At 32.8% G+C, this 20,143-nt stretch overlaps 1 protein-coding gene across 3 annotated transcripts in view; it reads left to right on the top strand.

Moving 5' to 3' along the window:
- LOC145259135 (kinase D-interacting substrate of 220 kDa B-like) overlaps positions 1 to 20,143 on the top strand; it is a 160,961-nt gene that overhangs the window by 99,056 nt on the left and 41,762 nt on the right. For 2 of the 3 annotated variants that reach the window (XM_080116817.1, XM_080116819.1), the window contains exons 18-19: positions 2,387 to 3,078; positions 14,764 to 14,796. In XM_080116817.1, coding sequence (XP_079972943.1) covers positions 2,387 to 3,078; positions 14,764 to 14,796 — 725 coding nt within the window. The remainder of the gene's footprint in view (positions 1 to 2,386; positions 3,079 to 14,763; positions 14,797 to 20,143) is intronic. The other variant, XM_080116818.1, reaches the window with a different exon arrangement.

Genomic DNA, 20,143 nt, shown 5'->3' on the forward strand with positions numbered 1-20,143 from the left:
AGGGTGAAGGACTTAATGTTTTAGTCGACTTGTCGATATTTGTCATCCGAAAGGTTGAGCTTCAAAACGATACCGATCTCGTGAAAATCTGTCGCCTCTGTTAAAAGTTTTAGGCAGACATACAAACATACATACATACATTTAAACAGATAGGTGAGATTTATATTATAGACTAGCGGGGGGTACCCGGTGTTGCCCAGGTGTTTGTAGGTGTGTGTGTTTTTGAGTAAATGAAAACAAAAATCGTTGGTTGTTTTGACACGTAGTTGTAGTTGGAAAATAATAAAGTGTGAAAAAAAAACATGCGACTTGGCAGGTGCCCGTTTTTGACGTTTTGTTAGTGACGTCAACTTTGAGTGCAGGACAGTGTTTTATTTACTGCGAATCTGTTCGCTTCTTTTTTTTATACGAAAAAGCTTAACGCACATGCGGCAATCGAAAATTGTTGAATATTTATCTTTTGAAAGTCGGGCAAATTAAATAGACAGGCGACCCTGGTTGTTAACTTGTAGATATTATCATTTAGGCGCGATATAAAAAGTTTTAAGAAGTTGTGAGGCGACTGATCGGTTCTCGGAAAAGAGCCTTTCTTGGACATACACAAAAACGCACACACACACAAACATTTTCGCTTTTATATTTATAGATTTTGCCAAAACCTCTGGCTTTAATGTATGGGAAACTAAAACTTGCTGCTATAGTTTCAAATGATCTAAAATAACAGCAAGGGGAGACTTGATTCCAAATATTTCTTATATGTTATATCTTCCCTTTTTTGAAAATAGGGTACGATTATGAATATCTCCAGAATTAAATGATAAGGTATAAAAATTTAATACCTTACTTTGTAAAATGTATAAAAGTGCACTTTGAAGATAAATAAATTTCAAATTGAATTTTGTACCTTTATTTTTTAAGCCTATAGTAAAAACATTTTGTTTGACAATTTTCATACCTTGGATGAAATGCTTTTCTAACTTGTATCATATCTTTTTAAGATTATATTTTATTTAATTTATTAATTTGGATTAAAAAAAATGAATGTGGTTTTGCATGTATTTATAAAAACTCTCCCACTCTCTATTTCAGTTTGTATTTCTCCTCACACCACAACTCATTTTTGCAACCCCCTCTTTGTATTATTACAGGTCTGAATATTCTCTCTGTTTCAGTTTGTATTTCTCCTCACACCACAACTCTTTTTTGCAACTCCCTCTTTGTCATACATGTCTGAATAATGAGAAAATCTGAATTTTTTTAACAAAAACTTTAAAATAACTTTTTTAGATTAAATTTTTTTAAACTTCTTTCAGAATATAAAATTTTACAATTTAATAAGGAACATATTTCATATAGGTTTCATTAAAAATATTCAGTAGATAACGAGAAAAATAGAGATGAAAATTTCAAAAAAAAAAAAAGAACCTATATTTGTAAATCAGTAAAATATACCTAAATTTGCGTACATTTGTGTATATAGTGTCCTGGAGGCAGCTTCAGTTTTGCTGCTTTGGGATGAATTTTGCTTAGGGATTTTTTTGCTTGGTTGTTTCCCCTGTGGCATTGCTTGGCCACTAATATATATATATATATGACGAAATGTTGCATCTCTCTGCCTGTTTTATAAGTATTATAATGGTAGTTGCTCCAACAAACTACAAGCCCTTGTACCCCCTCAAGTAAATACTCCTGACAAACCCGACAAGCCTCCTACTCTAATAGTTTCTTCCTCAGAACTCCTAGACTTTGGAATTCCCTTCCAGGTTCTTGTTTCCCCGACTGTACTGACATGCAGAAGTTAAAGTGTAATGTAAACAGACATCTTGCTGCTCAACTCCCTACATAGTATCCTTGCATTTTATGACCCTACATCAAAGTGGCACTGTGCCTTGTTTGAGGTGAAAATGCAATAAAAATAAATAAAATACTATTACTGTTTATTACTACATATTATTACCATAAATTTGTATATATATTTTCTATTATTCATAATTATAAATAGCAATCTATCTATCTATCTATCTATATATCTATATATATATATATATATATATATATATATATATATATATTAATGATAATATGGTTGATTAGCATCTTCACTCTTGAAGATGTTTTTCCTTACAAAATCGCCCATATTATTTTTGGACGTAAACAAATATTATTTATTCCTTTATTATTGTTTATTTTACTTATAAGACATTAATCTATGGAGGTTCTACCTTTTTTCAGCATTTTGTTTTTTTTTTGTTTTATGAGTAAAATAATAAATATATGTAGTAATAAATAGTAAAAAGAAAATTTATTAGTTTGGAATAGTTACTAATGACAATAAAATTTTAGTTCGGGATGCCTAATTTAATTATATATTTTGTTTCTCTTTCAGAAAAAGGAACGGGCAAATTTAAAACCGTTTGCTGCATTCCGTATTTTGTGATTGTTCATTTTGTGCTGATTTGCTTCTGTACATCTTTATATCTCCTCGTGAAGAACGGGACTGCAGACACGTCCATAAATGTCGCCATGATCACCCTTTCCAGTATAGTGGTCCTCTCCATCATCATGAATGTGCCTATGTGGGGGCGTGCCCTCATCTCATTGACAATTTCTCAAAAGAAAAGGGTGCATCGGGCTGCCGATCAACTCGACCATATCAAAATAGACGGATTCATGCAAAAATTAAAGTACGAAGTCGATCTGCTCAGCAAAATGGTTTTATGCCTTGACTCCTTCACATGCACGCAGACTCGTCTTGTTGTCATTGTCGATGGACTAGACAGTTGTGAACAGGGCAAAGTTTTGAATGTTCTGGACACAGTAAAGACTCTTTTTTCCGATGACCATACACCATTTATCACGATCTTGGCTGTTGACCCGCACATCATCATCAAGGGTATTGAACAAAACCTTCGAGTGTCTGTACTCGATTCAAATGTTAATGGTTACGACTATCTGCGCAATATTGTACACTTGCCATTTTTCTTACAAAGCCAGGGACTCCGCGTCCAGAAAAGAGATTCTGTGATCTTTAGTTCACTCAGTACGGTTGACTATGGAGAGTCTCCGGGAAAATTTAAGGTAAACATTGTTTTACTTATCTTTATTCTTTTCAATTGAATCTGAGATATTTTTCTAAGTCTTTATAACGGGAATAAGAGAAGAGAGTAGAAAGTTGCATTTATTTTCGGCAGCCTTGTAACTCTTACTTCCTTTATTTTGTCCATGTGTCCGACAAAGAGGGAAGAATTGCGGTTTTCTGGGTTAGAATCTATCCATCTAACAATTATTGTTGAATATTTTTTACCTCGAAGTACAATTTGTTTGTTTTTTGTTTTAGCATCTTAGTGGTTTTGTGCCTTATCTGGAACGATTTCTATAAAAAAAACATAGAGGAACTTTTTATGTGTCCATAATATTTTGAAAATTTTTACCTTGTTTTCAGCTATTTTTTTAATCCCTTCTATTTCACAAATAATTTTGTGTAAAATGTTCATCCAATACGCTGCAATAATTCACAAGAAAAAAAAAGATTGTTTTCTTCAGACAATTACATTTTAAAAGATTATATTTTTTTCAGACAATTACATTTTAAAAGATTATATTTTTTTCAGACAATTACATTTTAAAATTTATAATATTTTTCTTTTTCTATCACTAACTTTTTCAGCTATATAAGCTGAAAAAGTTAGTGATAGAAAAATAAAAATATTATAAATTTTAAAATGGCAGATCACTTTTGCATATATATAAATTTAATGCCAATTTTTTTCAATTTCTATTATTATGAAGATAATTTGATGAAAAATTAATTGAAAAAATAAAACAATTTTATTTTAGTTGTTGCTAAGAATACAATGAATAATTATTGAACAATTTTATGAAATTTTAAGAAAATTAAATTTCAAATCCAGAAAAAAACACTCATTGTAAGGTAAGTTTGATGAACAAATATTTATTTTTTGAAGAACGAACAACTGATAACAAACAAAAATATTTTTAATTTTTTATGATTGTTTTTGTTCAAATCAAGATTATTTTTCTCTTTAATAATAAACCAATGATATTTTGGTATTGCTTCTCACCCATTTTTCTTGGATCAATTGAAATATGCAGTTGATCTAGAAGTTGATTTGAGTTCTATTATGGATTGGGGTAAGAAATTATTTTTAATCTTATGAAGACTCCGCTATTGTTCTTCAGTTGCAGGCATGTCCCTTTTCTTCCTGAGATTCTTATGGATGGCTCTGCTCTCAATGAGAAATCGACTCTAAAATTTCTTGGTCTTTCTTTCTCATCAAATCTTTCTTGGAGTTTGTATATTAAATCCATTGCTATTTCTGTGTCTCATAAAACCGGTTCCCTAAACATTTTCTCACACCTGAGTCTATTGTCTATCCCTAAAAATCTATCAAACCATGTATGGAGTATTGTTGTTATATTTGGGCTGGTGAATTTGTGTCCCATTTGAAGGTTCTTGATAAATTGCAAAAACGTATCTGTAATTTGATTGGCCCCCACACTTTCTTCTTCACTGCAACCCCTCTTTCACAGACGTGATGTTACTAGTCTCACTCTTTTTTACAAATACTATTATGGCATGTGTTCCTTAGAATTGTCTAATCTATTCCCTGCTTCCTTTGTTCCAGTTTGTTTGATTCGTTAGTCTAGAGGTCTCCATCAATTCTTTGATTTAATATCTCACTACAATGTAGCTTCCTTTTCCAGTAGATTCTTTCCAACGACTGCAAATTTGTGGAACTCTCTTTCTGCTCACTGTTTTCCTTCAACCTACAACCTTGGTCTTTTCATAAGATCAATAGGCATCTCCTGTCTTTGCAATAATCAGCTTTTGTTCTTGTTAGCTCCTTACATCAAATGGCTTCATGCCTTGTCTCAAGTGATTTCCATTAAAAAAAAATGTTTTCTTAAATAACGTTAGCTGCTGTGATTTCATTGGCTCAGTGTTTCGCATGATCCTTATTCTGCATAAAAATCTATCTGGTCGAGTGTGAATGTGCATCCGTGTGCGTCCACTACAGAAGACATGTCTGTTTGTTGTGTTGGTCTGAAGTCAGTGCTTGATTCCAAAACTGATCACAGTGCCAATGGTATGATCTCAGTCAGCATTGCAACAAGGATTTTGCTCAAAATGAAGCAGCAAATTCAATTTAAAACAAATAACAAAGTCTTATCTTGAGGGATGTTACAATGAGACCCCTTTTCTACTACTGAACAGCAAACTCGCAAATCAAGACAATCCCATAATTTAAAAGTCCATCTTGCTTTGAGAAGCTCACAAATCCAAATGACTTCCGCTGCCCTCTGCTGGAATATATCATTGGGACCACAACAGAAAGATCACTTGAAATAATCAGCTACCAATCTATGGACATGAAAACTGTCCAAGAGATTCCCCATTTGGTATGAACATTAATTTTAGAAAACTTCAAGTGAGTTTCTGAATTTTTGAGGTGAGGATGTGTTATTTATATTATTTGGATTCTTCGGACTACTGTTCTCATCTTCAGTGTCATTTACGCAACGTTTTGGTTGATGTAACATCTGACCTTCTTCATCTGTATCTTGTTAAACTCAAGAATTTGAATGAAATTTTGAGCAAAACCTTTTATTTACTTCACGGGGGTAGCATGGTCTCATTTTGTCAGCCATGACTGGTGTTAAGTAATTCGCAGTTATATTTTTCAGACCCATGGCGCAGGGTTAAAGTACTTGGAAAAATTAATTGTAAATGTGATATTCTCCTGAAGGTTGAAGGATCAAGTCTCAGTGTTGGCAACTGAAAAATACAATTGCAAATTACTTAGGACCTTTATCTAATCATGCTAACCCCAGAAAGTAAATAAAGCGTGCCATTCGAAATTCTGTTCAAATTCCCAAGTTCAACAGAAACATTCCCAAGTCCGACAAGATACACCTAAAGAAGGTCAGAGGTTGCATCAACCAAAACATTGTGAAAATGACACTCAAGATGAGAACAGTAGTCCGATGAATCCAAATTAATACTTCAAATTGGTCAGAATCAGATGAGGGACCTCATATTTGGAGAAACATTACTTTTTCAAGTAGAGAAATTGAATTCTAGGTTGTCAAACACCAAGCTGATATATTTCCTATACCTTAGATAGTTCTTTTTAATTAACTATTTCAAGCCTGTTGTGCACATGTTTACATAAACAGTGGGTGAACAGTATCAATTCATGGCCTAGAAATTAATCATCATCTTGAATTAAGTTTCTGAATTTTTGAGATGAGGATTTATTGTTTGTATTTTTCAGATTACTATTTCATATTTTAGTCAATATAACCTCCGAGCTTAACCATCTATCCTAAACATTATAGACAGTGGAGAATAAGATGACTCAAAGTGAGCTATGATCACCAACTAAGCAGTAATAATATAGAATTTAATACAATATAGGAACCATTAATTATAAATAGATAAAAAAAAAAGGTCAGAGGTTACATTGTTCAAAATGTGAAAATAGCACTCAAGATGAATTTTGAAGAATGCAAATAGTATGGGTATTACATTTAATTTAAATGTGAAATTGATCCCCTACTCTAAAGTCTAATCCATTGTTTAATTTCTTTTACATCCAACTTTTTCAGGATGTTAAGACCATTAGTCAGGTATAATGAAATTTTTGTGCTTTAGGAGAAATTATTTTTCTCATCAGAGAATAACAGTCAGACATATAAGATATTCTTTGTGGATCTGGATGAATTAAAATTGGAAAATGATTTGAACGTTATAAAGAGCAAGAAAATTATGTATGAGGTTGGTGCAAAAAATTTTGCTGATTTTAAAATTAATCTTGAAAACGAAAAATTGTATGTTTTTAATCTATAATTTGATTCCATCTGTCGATGAGCTTATAAATACTTTGCCTGTAAAATTCTTTAGGTTTTCATGTGAAATATGAATCTAACTCGTGTTCAATCTTCTCGGGTGATGTTAATCTAAGACCATCTAAAAGGTTTTGTAATTATCAAAATAAGTGATAATCCAAGGAAGATCCGTCAGAAAAATATGCAGCACAAGGCAAGATTTCTCAACCAAAAATCTCGTAGATCTTTGGTCAACAATGCTGTGTGAGGACAATATCATAAAGTTTTTGCTGATTAAAAATTTCATCGTGAAAATGGAAACTGTAATTGTCTGTATTTTTGAGATGAGGTGTTTTCATTTATTGAGATTGTCGGACGTTTTTTTTACTTCCTCATCTTGGTTTTTATAGTCACAACGTTTTGGCCATTTTGGCCGTTTTGCCCTCCGGCCTTTCTCAATAAATGGAAACTGTGTTTTTGAAAAACTTTATTCTTAACAAACTGTCGCTCTTTATAACTTGATTCCGTCTATCAACGATTTTATAAATGCCTTGCTTGTAAAATTGTTTAGGTGAAATGAATTTATGATCCCAAAGTCAGGAGAATATGCAGGATGGGGCAAGATTTTCCAACCAAATTTTCCTAGGGAATTTTTGATCAGTAGGCCTGTGTGAAGCCGAGCATTATTATGATGGAAGATGACTCCCTTTTTGTTTACTAAACAAGGTTATTTTCAGGTCAACGCGGGTGAGAATATTATAGAAAAATATGATGTTTTAATAATCTGAAAAAAGAAGTTATGAATTAATCAAAATGATATGGCTAAGTAATAACAATATGTATAAAATAAATTATAATCTAAACGATTATAATTTATTTTATACATATTGTTATTACTTAGCCATATCATTTTGATTAATTCATAACTTCTTTTTTCAAATGCCTCTTCCATCAACTGGCAAAAATTTTTACACTAAGATGATAAACTCTTAGAAAAAAAAAAAAATTGTGGTAGATTTAATTTTGGAAATTTTACTAATAAATTGTGAGGAGAGATATTAGCAAAAATATTTTCTGTTTGGATTATTTAGATTATTTGGACTATTGTTCTTATCCTGAAAAATATTCTCAAAATGTTTCGGCTAATGTAACTTCCAACCTTTTTTCAGGTATTTCTCAAACTCAGAAAGTCGTACAGAATTTCAAACAACCGTTCAGGAGTAGTTTTTATTTTTATTTCATCAGCCATGACTGAGTTAGGGTTAATATTTAATTTGTAATTGTATTCTTAGTATTACCCATACTGAGGATTGAACCTTCAACCTCTAAAATACTGTCATTTAGAACTGATTATTTCTTAACATTTATACGTTACTAACAAGTCGCCCAGTGTTGCCTGGTCGTAAAATATGCATGAATATTATATTTTAATTAATGTAGATTTTTTATCTCTTATAAACAGAAATACTGTAAGTATTAAATGTAACGTTAAATTTCTTTTTAAAAAAATGAAGTAAAAAAACGGAAAGAAACTGAGACATGTGCATGCTAATATTATGTTTTTTTCTAAACAGTTCGCTTCTTTAAGTAAAACAAAATACTCAAGCTGAGAGTCAAGTACAATAACCATTAGATCAGCTTGACACGATCTTCAAAAAGTGTTTTCAAAATTTGTGAAATAGTTGACAAACAGATAAAAATCCAATAACCCCCTTAAATTTTGAACCTTTAGCAGCCTTTTTTTCTGGATGAAAACGGATTAAAGTTTTCCACATTTCTGAATACCCTATATACCAAATTTTAAGTCTGTAGATCAAAAATTCATTGAGTGTATAGGTTGAGAAGTGTCCTCGCACACACATACATTCTCACTTTTATAGATATACTAGCAGTTCAGCCCGGCTTTGCTCAGGCCCTATCTACTGTTCATAACTTCATACGTATATATTAAAAAGTGTGCGTATGTAAGGTAATGCCTTTCTATATAATAGGCTTCCTTAACTACCATAGAGAAAAGTTGCTAGAGACCGCAGATGGCAAATTTTCTTTTACTTTGACCCTAATTTTGACCCCTTAACATTTATTGTTTGGGGCTCGAATCAAATTGAAATGTCTGACCCCATATCCAAGTAACCTACATCTAAAATTTCAAGTATTTAGACCCAAAACTGGTGGAGGAGTTTGGTAGAATCTGAAAAGGTCAACTCTTTCAACTTTGACCTCTTGGCAGCCAAATTTTCGCCCAAAAACTGATTAAAAGGCTTGCTGAAAGCCTGAGTACCCTTTATGTAAAATTTCAAATGTTTAGACCCAAAATTGGCTTAATAGTTTGCTAGAGACCACAAAGGTAAAATCTTTTAAACTTTGACCCCTTAGAAGCTAAATTTTCAGAAAAAAAAAACGATTGAAAAGCTTGCCCTATATTTGAATACACTTTATGTAAAATTTCATATGTTTAGACCAAAAATTGGCTGATTTATTTGTTAGAGACTGCAGAGATCAAATTTTTTTAAACTTTTACCCCAATTTTGACCCCTTAACATTTATTGTTTTGGGCTCAAATCAAATTATAAAGTTAGATCCATGTCCAAGTAGCCTATATCTAAAATTTCAAGTGTTTAAACGCAAAATTGGCGGAGGAGTTTGGTAGAGTTCTTAAAGGTCAAATCGTTGAACTTTGACCCCTTAACAGCAAAATTTCTGGCTGAAACCTGATTAAAAAGATTTTCCCAAATCTCAATACCCCTTATGTCAAATTTCGAGTCTGTAGACCGAAAATTGACAGAGTTATTTGGTAAGGAAATGTACACACAAACATTTTCACTTTTATAGATATACTAGCATGAGTGCCCGGCGTTGCCCGGATGTTTGGATGTGTCTGTTGAGCAAAAAAAAAAAAAAAAAAAAAGTGGTAGTAGGAAGGCAGGCTTGAACCCGTACTGCGAAGGAGGAAAAGAACGGAGAAAAAAACTTGACGTCTATGCTGTTACGACCACCGCCAAACCGGAAGTGATATTTTTTAAAATTAAGGCTGGACAATAGAAAGGAGAAGATGACTTTCAAAAATATTGGTGAAAAAAGTGACCCACCCCCTCCCGTAGAAAAGTTCCCAGTTGAAGGTGAAGATATTAATGTTTTTAGCCAATTTTTCGATATTTGTTGTCAGAAAGGTCGGACTTTAAAACGATACTGATCTTGGTAAAATCCGTTTCCTCTGTCGAAAATTTTAGGCATAAATGCAAACATACATACATTTATATATTGGTAACCAAAAATTTTCAACCCAAACCGATTAAAATGCTTGCCCTATCTCTGAATACCCTTTATTTCAAATTTCAAATGTTTAGACCAGAAATTGTCTGAGTAATTTGGTAGAAACCGCAGAGGTCAATTTTTTTTAAGTTTGACCCCTATTATAACATTTATTGTTTTGGGCTCAAATCAAGTTATTAAGTTAGATCCGTGTCTAAGGAACCTATAGCTAAAATTTCAAGTGATTAGACCCAAAATTGTTGGTAGAGTTTGGTAGAGTTCTCAAAGGTCAAATCGTTGAACTTTGACCCCTTAACAGCGAAATTTTTGGCCGAAAACCGACCGCAAAGATTTTCCCAAATCTTGGTACCCTGTATATCAAATTTCGAGTTTGTAGACTAAAAATTGATAGAATTATTGTGTAGGGAATTGTACACACACACATTCACTTTTATAGATATATGGATAGATGTCACAGGTCCTTGATTTCGGAGTTTAACAAGCTACACCTGAAGAAGGTCAGAGATTACATTGGCTGAAATGTTGCAGGAATAATGCCCAGAATGAGAACAGTAGTCCGAATAATACAAATAATCAATCCTCATCCAAAAATTTCTGAAACATAATCGGTTCTTGTCCAGAGTTGCCCTATATTAAAAAACAAAAATGAAGAAAAATTTATATGATGTACATATCCGTAATGACATGAAAATATCATATTCCAAAAATCATAAATTGATCAAGTAGTTTTATTTTTAAATAAGAAAATTATATTTAAGTGATTAATGGGAATTTGTTGGCATTACAACAAATCTTACGAGTTGGAATTATTGTTGAGTTATCTCCTTTTGTTTCTTGACATTGTTTTTAAAAAAGTGGACAAGACTTTCTCTCTTCTCTTACTCATAAAATTTGATTTTTTATTAAAAAATAAAACTACTTGATCAATTTATGTGATTATTTTTGGAATATGATGTTTTCGTTTCATCACAAATACGTTCATCATATAGATTTTTTTTTTTTTTTCATATAGGGGAAAATCTAGATGAGAATCAAACATTGAAAACAATTTATATTTGCTTCTTATATAAAATGTATATATTTAAATCTTCTTATATAAAAGTGGTTCAGTGGGGGAAGATGTGGCTAGTTACCTTTAATGCATCCAAAACCAAACTCCTATCCTTACATCATCAACGCTCTGATCCCCAGCTGGCATCAATTGTGATGGATGGCTCTCGTCTGGGTGAGGCCCCGTGTTTTGACAAGCTTCTGGGTTTGACCTTTACTCCTGATCTGAAATGGAACACGTACATCAAGTCTGTGGCCAAGGTCGCAGGAAAGATGGTGGGATCCTTCTACCGCTCCAGAAGATATCTCACTACTGATGCAATTCTCTATCTATATAAAAGCCAAGTACGGCCAAGGATGGAATACTGTTGCCATATCTGGGCAGGAGCTGCCAAAAACAGCCTATCATGCCTTGACAGAGTACAAAATAGACTTCGTGGTTTAGTGGGGGATGCCCTTTTCTCTACCCTGCAACCCCTCTCCCACAGAAGAGACGTTGCGAGCCTATCCTTGTTTTATCGTTATTTTCATGGCAGGTGCTCGTCTGAACTCCAATCCCTGGTCCCCCCTCGCCAATCTTTCACGAAAAACACCCGTCTAGCTGAATCCACTGGGAAAAATTTCCCCCACTCTATATCTGTGCCTAAATCAAAACGCGGATTTCATGAGCAAAGCTTCTTTCTTAGAACTGCACGCCTGTGGAACTCTGTTCCGTCTGCCTGCTTCCCTCCGGACTACAACTTGGATGTCTTCAAGTCTAATGTTAACAAATTCCTAATGAACCGCCCCCCTAATTAAACACTTCATAAAATCTCCTCACTAACGTGATGTACTTACAATAACCCTTATCCCTGAGTGGCTTCCGGGCCTTGATAAGTGGTGATCACTGTGTAAAAAAAAAAAAAAAAAAAAAAAATAAAATGTATATTTACTAGTGTGCATCTGCCATCAAAAATGACTGAATAAAAAATTATACTTCACCAATGTTCACAATTTGTATAAAATAATAAAATTAATTTTTCCTTTATAAATTATTTCTGATAAGTTACAAAGAAAATAAACGCTTACTGTTAACTTTTTATTTAGTGTGAAGATTCCTTTCCAAATTCATATCAAACAGTTGGCGTTATTTGACTTTCTATTTGCTTTCCAATGTGAGTCTTTCTAATGTTCTTTTTTTTTTCAGTAAGATAGAACTGAACTATTGCGAACTGAAAAAAGTGCAAGTCACTTCTAAAGGAAAAAAGACATCAACATTTATTCTGCTTTTTTATTTTCTTTCTTTAATTTTCTTCCTTTGATTAAAGGGAGGAGGGAATAAAAAAAATCTGCTGGGCGTTTAAGAACATGTTTTAACTATCAACGATAGGAAATTGGAAGAGAAGAATTGGTACGATAAGAACTGCCCGCCTGTGGAACACAGTTCCACTGGCCTGTTTCCCAGCTGACTACAATATGATAGCCTTCAAGTCCAATGTAAATAAGTTTTAGTTGAGCCGTCCCCTTAAATAATCAAGTTATAATCAATTTCCACCATTAGCAATTACTACATTACCACCTTACATTCATAAACCTTATCCTCGAGTGGCCTCCTGGTTTTGGTAAGTGGTGACTGCTTTGTTTTAAAAAAAAAAAAAAAAAAAAAAAAAAAGGTCCCAAACTGCGACTTTACTATTTATGTACGACAAATTAAGGTCCAACAAATTGCCTCTGCTGATTCACTATTCATGTGATATTTGGGTACAACAAATGGCTCCTGCTGCTGCTTTTTTTTTTTTTTTACTAAAAACTTTTGTAAAAAAATAAGTTATTTATTTATTTTTTATTTTTTTTTTCAGACTTGGGGGAAATATTTAAAAAAAAAAATATGAGTCAATCAAAAAAAGAGCAAAGTGTGTTTACCTTTTTAAATCATATACACTTTTTATATTAAGTGTTTGTTGTTTACTCAAGTAAAAGATAAACAAGTTTTTTGGGGGGTGGGGGTCAGACTTAGGGGAAATATTTTTTTTTAAACATGAATCAAGCATTTTTAAAACATGAATCAAACATTCATTTAATTCCCCCAAATCTTGGCCCGTCAGTCTGAAAAACACAAAAAAAATTGTTTCATTTTTACAAAGATGTTCAATGTAAAAAAAAAAAAAAAAAAAAAAAAATAGCATGTCAGTTTGAGTAAATTAAAATTGGTTGCTTCTTGTTCCTGACATAAGAATACCAGGTTGCTCGAATGACGATCCTAAATATCACACAAATCAGCAGGAGCCATTGTCATGGTTTAATTTGTTGTACATAAATACTGCGATATTTCAAAGGAAAAACATGAATTGATATAGAAAGGAAAAGAAAAATACACAAGAAATCGGCGAATTATGAAAATAAATTTGTTACCTCCCTTTGTCAGGCAGACTTTTGTGTGATGGAACCGATATATATTTACCAATAAATTTCCATTAAAAGATTTTTTGTTTTATTTACATTTACCAAAATAGGAGACATGAGGTTCATATTTATTGGGATGTTCTAAATGGAGAGTTGTGTATGCAGCAAGATGTTTGTCCACATTTCATTTAGATTTCTTCACGTTTATATAGTCACGAAAACAGAGAGCAGTGAAGGAATTCCAAAAACAAGCAGCTCAGGGAAAGAAGCTATTATGAGTAGATAGTTTTTTGGAATCTGGGAATTGTTATTATTATAGAATAGAGAATATTTTTATTTCAAAAATAAATCTGCAATTTGAATTTGAAAAAAATTACTTAGCACAAATATATTTATCAAGTGCTACCAAATAAGGCTGTCTGATTATACTGGCTCATTTATGTTTTTTTTTCCTTTTTTTCCTTTTTCTTTGTAAAATTTGTTCTGCAAAGTCGAAAAGAAAAACAACAGTTTTCCTCTACAAAACAACCAAACCAAACTCCATGAATAAATATTTAAAGATATAAAGAACTTGAAGCAATAAATCTTTATCCAAAATTACTGGATTTAATTATTTGAAAAGAGTTGATATGCCATAAAAACAAAACAACCAAATTAAACACCATGAATTTGAAGATACAAAGAACTTGAAGCATAAAAACTTTTTTTTTCCAAAATTACTGGATTTGACATTCAAAAAAGGTTGATATGCCATAAAACAAAGCAACCAAATCAAATTTTTTTTTTCACAAAATTATTCAAAAGAATAATTTTGTGAATAAATGTTTCATAATAAAAAAAAGGGTTATTTTTATGATTATTGTTTCCACTTCATCTTTGGTTGTAATTTATTTTTTATGATATCTTTTGTTTATTAAATTGTTAGATGAAAGTACAGAGTAGATAAAGGAAGCACCCCATGTTAAAAAGGATTTTTCTAAATAATAACAATATTATTTAGAAAAAAATATTCTGCAACCAGAAGTGAAGTGGAAACCGTAATTGTAAAGATAGACAAAAAAAAAAAAAAATAGCCAAGTTTTCCAATGAAAGAATTTATTTTTTTCAAGGGTTATATATTTTTTTCTTTCTTGAAACTAATAAACAACATTATTCTTCAGATTTGTGAGTTCTTGGCTTTTTAGCAAAATTCCACTTTTTTTATTCCAGAAAAGGCGAATTTCACTAGAACCTTCCATGGATGTGAGTTCTCCATGTTTTGGTTGGAATATGTTATTTTTTTTATAAGAAAAAAGCTTATTTTTGCCAAATTGCTAAAACCTTACCTCCTTATTTTTTTTATTGCTATTTGGCTGGATGTCTTTTTCTCTATCTTCCTTACTCTTGCTTTATCTTTCTTTCTCTTTACTTGTTTTCCCCTTTTCCTTTTCCCTGGTTCGCCTTGTCTTGCCTCCTTTCCCCCTTTTATGGCAGTTCTCTCTGAAAATTGAATATGTTCTTATCCACAATTTCCCCTATATTAAAAAAAAAAAAAAAAAAAAAAATCTGTTTGATGTACATACCCATGACAAAACAAAAAATCTCATATTCCAAAAATCATATAAATTAAGTAATTTTATTTTTATAAATGAGTAATAGAAGAGCAAACTGTCTTGTCTGCCATTTTGACAGCAATCGAAAAAAACAAAAAAAACAAGGGGAGATAACTCAATAATTCAAACTTGTAAGATTTATATTGTAATGCATACAAATTCTCATTAAGCACTTAAAAATAAAGTGATTAATGGGAATTTATATGCATTACAATATAAATCTCACAAGTTTGAATTTTATTGAGTTATCTCCCCTTGTTTGTTTTGTTAGCTTTCAAAATGGCATACAAGACAGTTGCTCTTCTGTTACTCATTAAACTTGATTTTCTTATTTAAAAATAAAACTACTTGATCAATTTACATAATTTTTGGAATATGATATTTTTGTTTTGTCATGAGTATATGCATCATACAGAATTTTATTTATTCTTGTTTTTTTAATATAGAAGGACAAGAACCACTGAATATGTTAATTTTGTTGTGATGGGTAAAATGGGTTTGGGAAGTTAGATGACTTTTGTTTCATTAAAAAGTTATTTTTTGTCTTGTTTTTCCCCACATGTGCATTTGGTGTTTTTGTCTTAATGTTACATATACCTCTCCCCATCCGAGGGAAAGTCTGTCTCATAAAGTTGTGCTTCCAGATCAGGCTGTCTGAAGATACTAGCTTCCTGACCTAAAACGCACCAAATATTGATGCTATTGTTTGTTTTTTTTCCTTCCCCTTTGTAAAACTCAATCATGTTCTGCAAAATCGAAAATAAAAATGTTCTCCTACAAAACAATCAAACCAAACATTTTGGATGCATAAAAAACTTGTAGTATAACCCCCCCCCCCATTATTGGATTCAGCATTAAATAACCCAAAAAGGGTTGATATGCCGCAAAATTAAAAGAAAACAAAACTAAATAATAAGTCATAATCAAATAAAAGACACAAAAATTCATAAACATTGTTAATTGCTTATTTCTGCATGCGTCTTTTAATGTGATCATGCCTGGTTGAGGAACCACTGCTTGCAAAATAAGTTCATACATACCTCCCCCTAAAAAATGGACAACAATGGTTGAAGACTGACTAATGGGAGTGGGAGGAGATAGAAAGGTCAGTAATTACAGGTTAATCATATTTCCAACTTTGTGTTCATGCTCCTAGACTCCCAATCAAACTTCCTAATTCTCTCACTCCTGCTCTCTTTGAGCCATGTGACGTCATGTCTGTTTCTAGCTACAGTAGGTTATGATATCATCTGAGTGCAAATGCTGATGACCCCAATATTCTACATACATGGTTATGCCGCTCTGCAAACCTAAATTATCAAATGTATACTAGTGAATGTACTGTTCATTATTTGCCGTTAAATTTTTTTTTTTTTTTTTAGATTAATTAGAGTTTAATAAACGTTGTTAAACTTGAATGCCTACTAGACACTATCCTCGAGTGTCTCTCTGTACGGGGGTTTGTCAGAACAACCTGGCATGAGGATACTTTTCACTAGAAGTAAACCCTGACCAAATATTCAAAATCACATTTCGTATTTGCAGATCTCTTTCTATAGCTAACTCACATTAGCTTTTTCCAGGAATGGTACACCTTCTCCAAGTGATGTTACCTCAAGTAATAGCGCAAAGCTGGATACTCCACCAGACTAGATAAATTCTTGTCCTGGAACCCAGTAAAACTAAGAGACCAAAACAAAAGATATACTACAAAATATGAAAATGGTTAATTGGGAGAGAAAAATTATGTTCTCAATTTCTTTACTAACTCAGTGTTTGAGAGATGAAGAACTTTAATGGAACATTCGAATATCTATGTATCTCATATAGCGTTCAAGTGTTAGCCCCAGGCTGTGGTCCCCTTGATTTTTGAGAACTTCGACTGAAGTAAAATAAAACAAAAAAGTGAATTATAATGGCTGTCCAAGATGAAGGTTTAATGACCAATGATTTTAAAAAGATGAGTGGTCTTCATAATAACAAGTGCAGGTTCTGCCACACAGGAGTAAAGAGTGTTAGGGTTAGTGTGAACCACAACATCCAGTCGTAAAGTCCTGCTATTATACAATGTGACACAATGGAGTGTGCAAATATCTCCACTGGAAAATCTGTAAAACGCAGAATGTCCAATGTAACAGCAAATTGTCGGAGCATGTTTATCAGAAAGAACAGTTAGAAATAAGTCATACACCATCCATAAAATTCCTACAGCTACATACCTAGAAAATGGAGCTATTAAGTCTTATATAATGATATAGGACAAGAGGGAGAAAGTAGCAACCCTAGTTGAAGTAAGTGTCCCTAATGATGCTGGTCTTAATAGAGCTGAAATATAGAAGATAACAAAATACCAAGGTCTTATGTAAGAAATATGAAAAGAAACTGGAATCTAAGAAGATCTCCATTATTTCAGCAATTATAGGAGCAACCGGATTTATGAAAAAAAAAATTTCAAAAGTACCTGTTGAATATACCCGGTGAACCAAGTGCAAGAGAAATACAAGCAATTGCACTTAAAGGAAGGGTTAGAATTTTAAAAAGATCTCTTGGTTGGAGTGACTAAAATAGTGGGTGAATGTCTGGCATCTCCATAAAAAGTAAACAATTAGGAAATTAAAACACATGAAATGGGGTTTGGGGGGGGGGGACACACCCCAAGTTGGGAAATTCATATCGATTTCAGCTTCTTTTGCCATTATCTACTCTTGACCTTGATTTTTACTGTTACTCATCCTGTGACCCACCAGAGTTGTAGGTTGGTTGATGAACGATGAACCAGCTGGTTCTACTTGGTGTGGTTGTGGGCGAATGCCTGGGTAACATCAAAGCTTTTCCCTGTCCAATGAAGGATGTTTCTGGCCCACTTCTTCTGTCTGCTATGCCTTCTTTTCCCCTGAAAAATGACTAGTGTGTTTAGTAGCTTCACTTTGGTTCCTCCATATGAGCTTCTGAAGACCCTAATTCTTACCTTTTGCATATTTTTCCAAATAAAGAAAAAAAAGAAGAGTTCACTGCTAGAAGTTATTTAAAAATAAAATGTTGATCTAAAACACTTGGAGTATTTAGTTCTCTCTCACTGCAAAAACTATGACACCAAGGTCAGAAAGTGGGATTGAGAAATTAGTGCTCCCAAGGAGGTGCACTCTGATCTGAAAAAAGTACCTGAGTAGCTCCATCGGTATTCCCTGGTAAGAGTATCTCAGGTTATTAGCAATAAACTAACCCTTCTCAAAGAGACAAGTCAAAGCCTAGGAAGGTGGACCTAGAACTGCATAGAACTATCATTACAGGAATGGTCTAATCTCTGTTGATTAAAGGCTCAAGGATAAAAACCAATAAACTTGATTAAACATACACCAAAATGCTACGTGTCATCTAAAATATATTGTAGTGAGATCACGTAACAAACAAAATAATGTATGGTTACTCTTATTGAGATGAACATAAAATGTAGAAATAGCGTGCCAGAATCATAGCAATCATAGCAATACTATAAATTGTGGTACGCATTGAACTTGTTCAGGACTTCAAATATCTAGGATTTGTTAACTCAGGTGTTGAGTGCAATCAGTTCTCTTGACAAAATTTGGAAAGCTGCTATGAAGAATGAGAAGAAAAAAACAAGGCATCAGTTTAATCCATTCTACTCTATGAATCAGATTCTTGAACATTAAATGTTGCTTGATCTAAGAATACTTGATGCATCCTATGCCAAAATGTTACGCATCGTCTACAACATAGCGTTGTGAGACCATGTGACACATAAAATAATCTATGGTTGTTTCCCACGCATATCAGTAGTTGTCCAGCACTGATTTTTTTCACATTGGCTGGACATGTATTTTGACAGAATGAACCCGCTTGAAAAATGCTTTGGTGATCCCCGTAAGCCTCATAATACAACCAAGATTCTTGTGGCAAAGCACACTGGCTTCTTGAGATTGGAGTTTCTGGCCGTAATGAGTGGACATGCATCATGGTTCACAAACTTTGCAAATGTTTCAGCATCAATTGATGGATAAATGAAGACAAGATTGAGCTTTACATGTTATAAATTGCGAGAATTGATTGGGAACAAAGAAACCTCAGGCTGCACCCAACAAAAATAAATAAAAGGTTTTACAGTCACTATCGACTTAATTGTTTTGTTTGTTGCTTGCTTTCAGAAACTTAGTGGACCATATATCAAGTGCTACATGTTGTCTACAACATGTTGTGGAAAGACTGTGTAACAAACAAAATGCTACATGGTTGTCTGGCTTGAATATAGTTGTGGAAGATGTATTTAATTAATTTCTTTTTCAGTCACATAAATTATTTAGAGTTTCAAAAATATAAAATACCAGCTTTTAGTATTCACACAGGGATACTTTAGCCTCTCAGGATTGAAATATCTGGCCACCTACCTTCTTTGCGGCACCATTGGCAATGTCCTCAAGTCAAAACATATCAAGAACTACTTTTAGTAATGATATAAATGCAGTTTAGGAAGAGTCAAAAAGACAGCAGCATATTCTGCCCCCCCCCAGTCAAAAACAGATCTGTTATGTAGACCTCTAGAATATGTTTATCTTTATTTTTGGCTCTGATGGTAATAACGTAAAAGCTGCTCAGAAGGAGTTGAAAAAGGTAACAATATACCATATATACTTGTGTATAAGTCAATCCTTTTTTCACTTTTTATTTCTTTTCTTGGTGAGAACATTCGGAGTGAGTAAAAAAGAAAAAAAATGGAAAAACAGAAATAAAAAGTCAAAAAAGGTCGACTTATACACAAGTATATATGGTATTTTATTTTATTCCCCAGTTGACAACACATCCGGCTTACTTCATGTACGCCTTTAGGCATGCTCATTACTGCTTTTTTCTGCACTATAGTCATGGTAACAATATAGAAGCAATCAGAAAGAGTCAAAAAAGCAGCTAACAGCATATTTATTCTGTTCCACAATCTTAATATCAAGGAAAAAAGTTTGCATCCTTTATTTAACAGACAT

The sequence above is a fragment of the Euprymna scolopes genome, chromosome 34 (genome assembly GCF_053919585.1).
Source record: "Euprymna scolopes isolate OS-2025 chromosome 34, ASM5391958v1, whole genome shotgun sequence".
NCBI lineage: Eukaryota > Metazoa > Mollusca > Cephalopoda > Sepiida > Sepiolidae > Euprymna > Euprymna scolopes.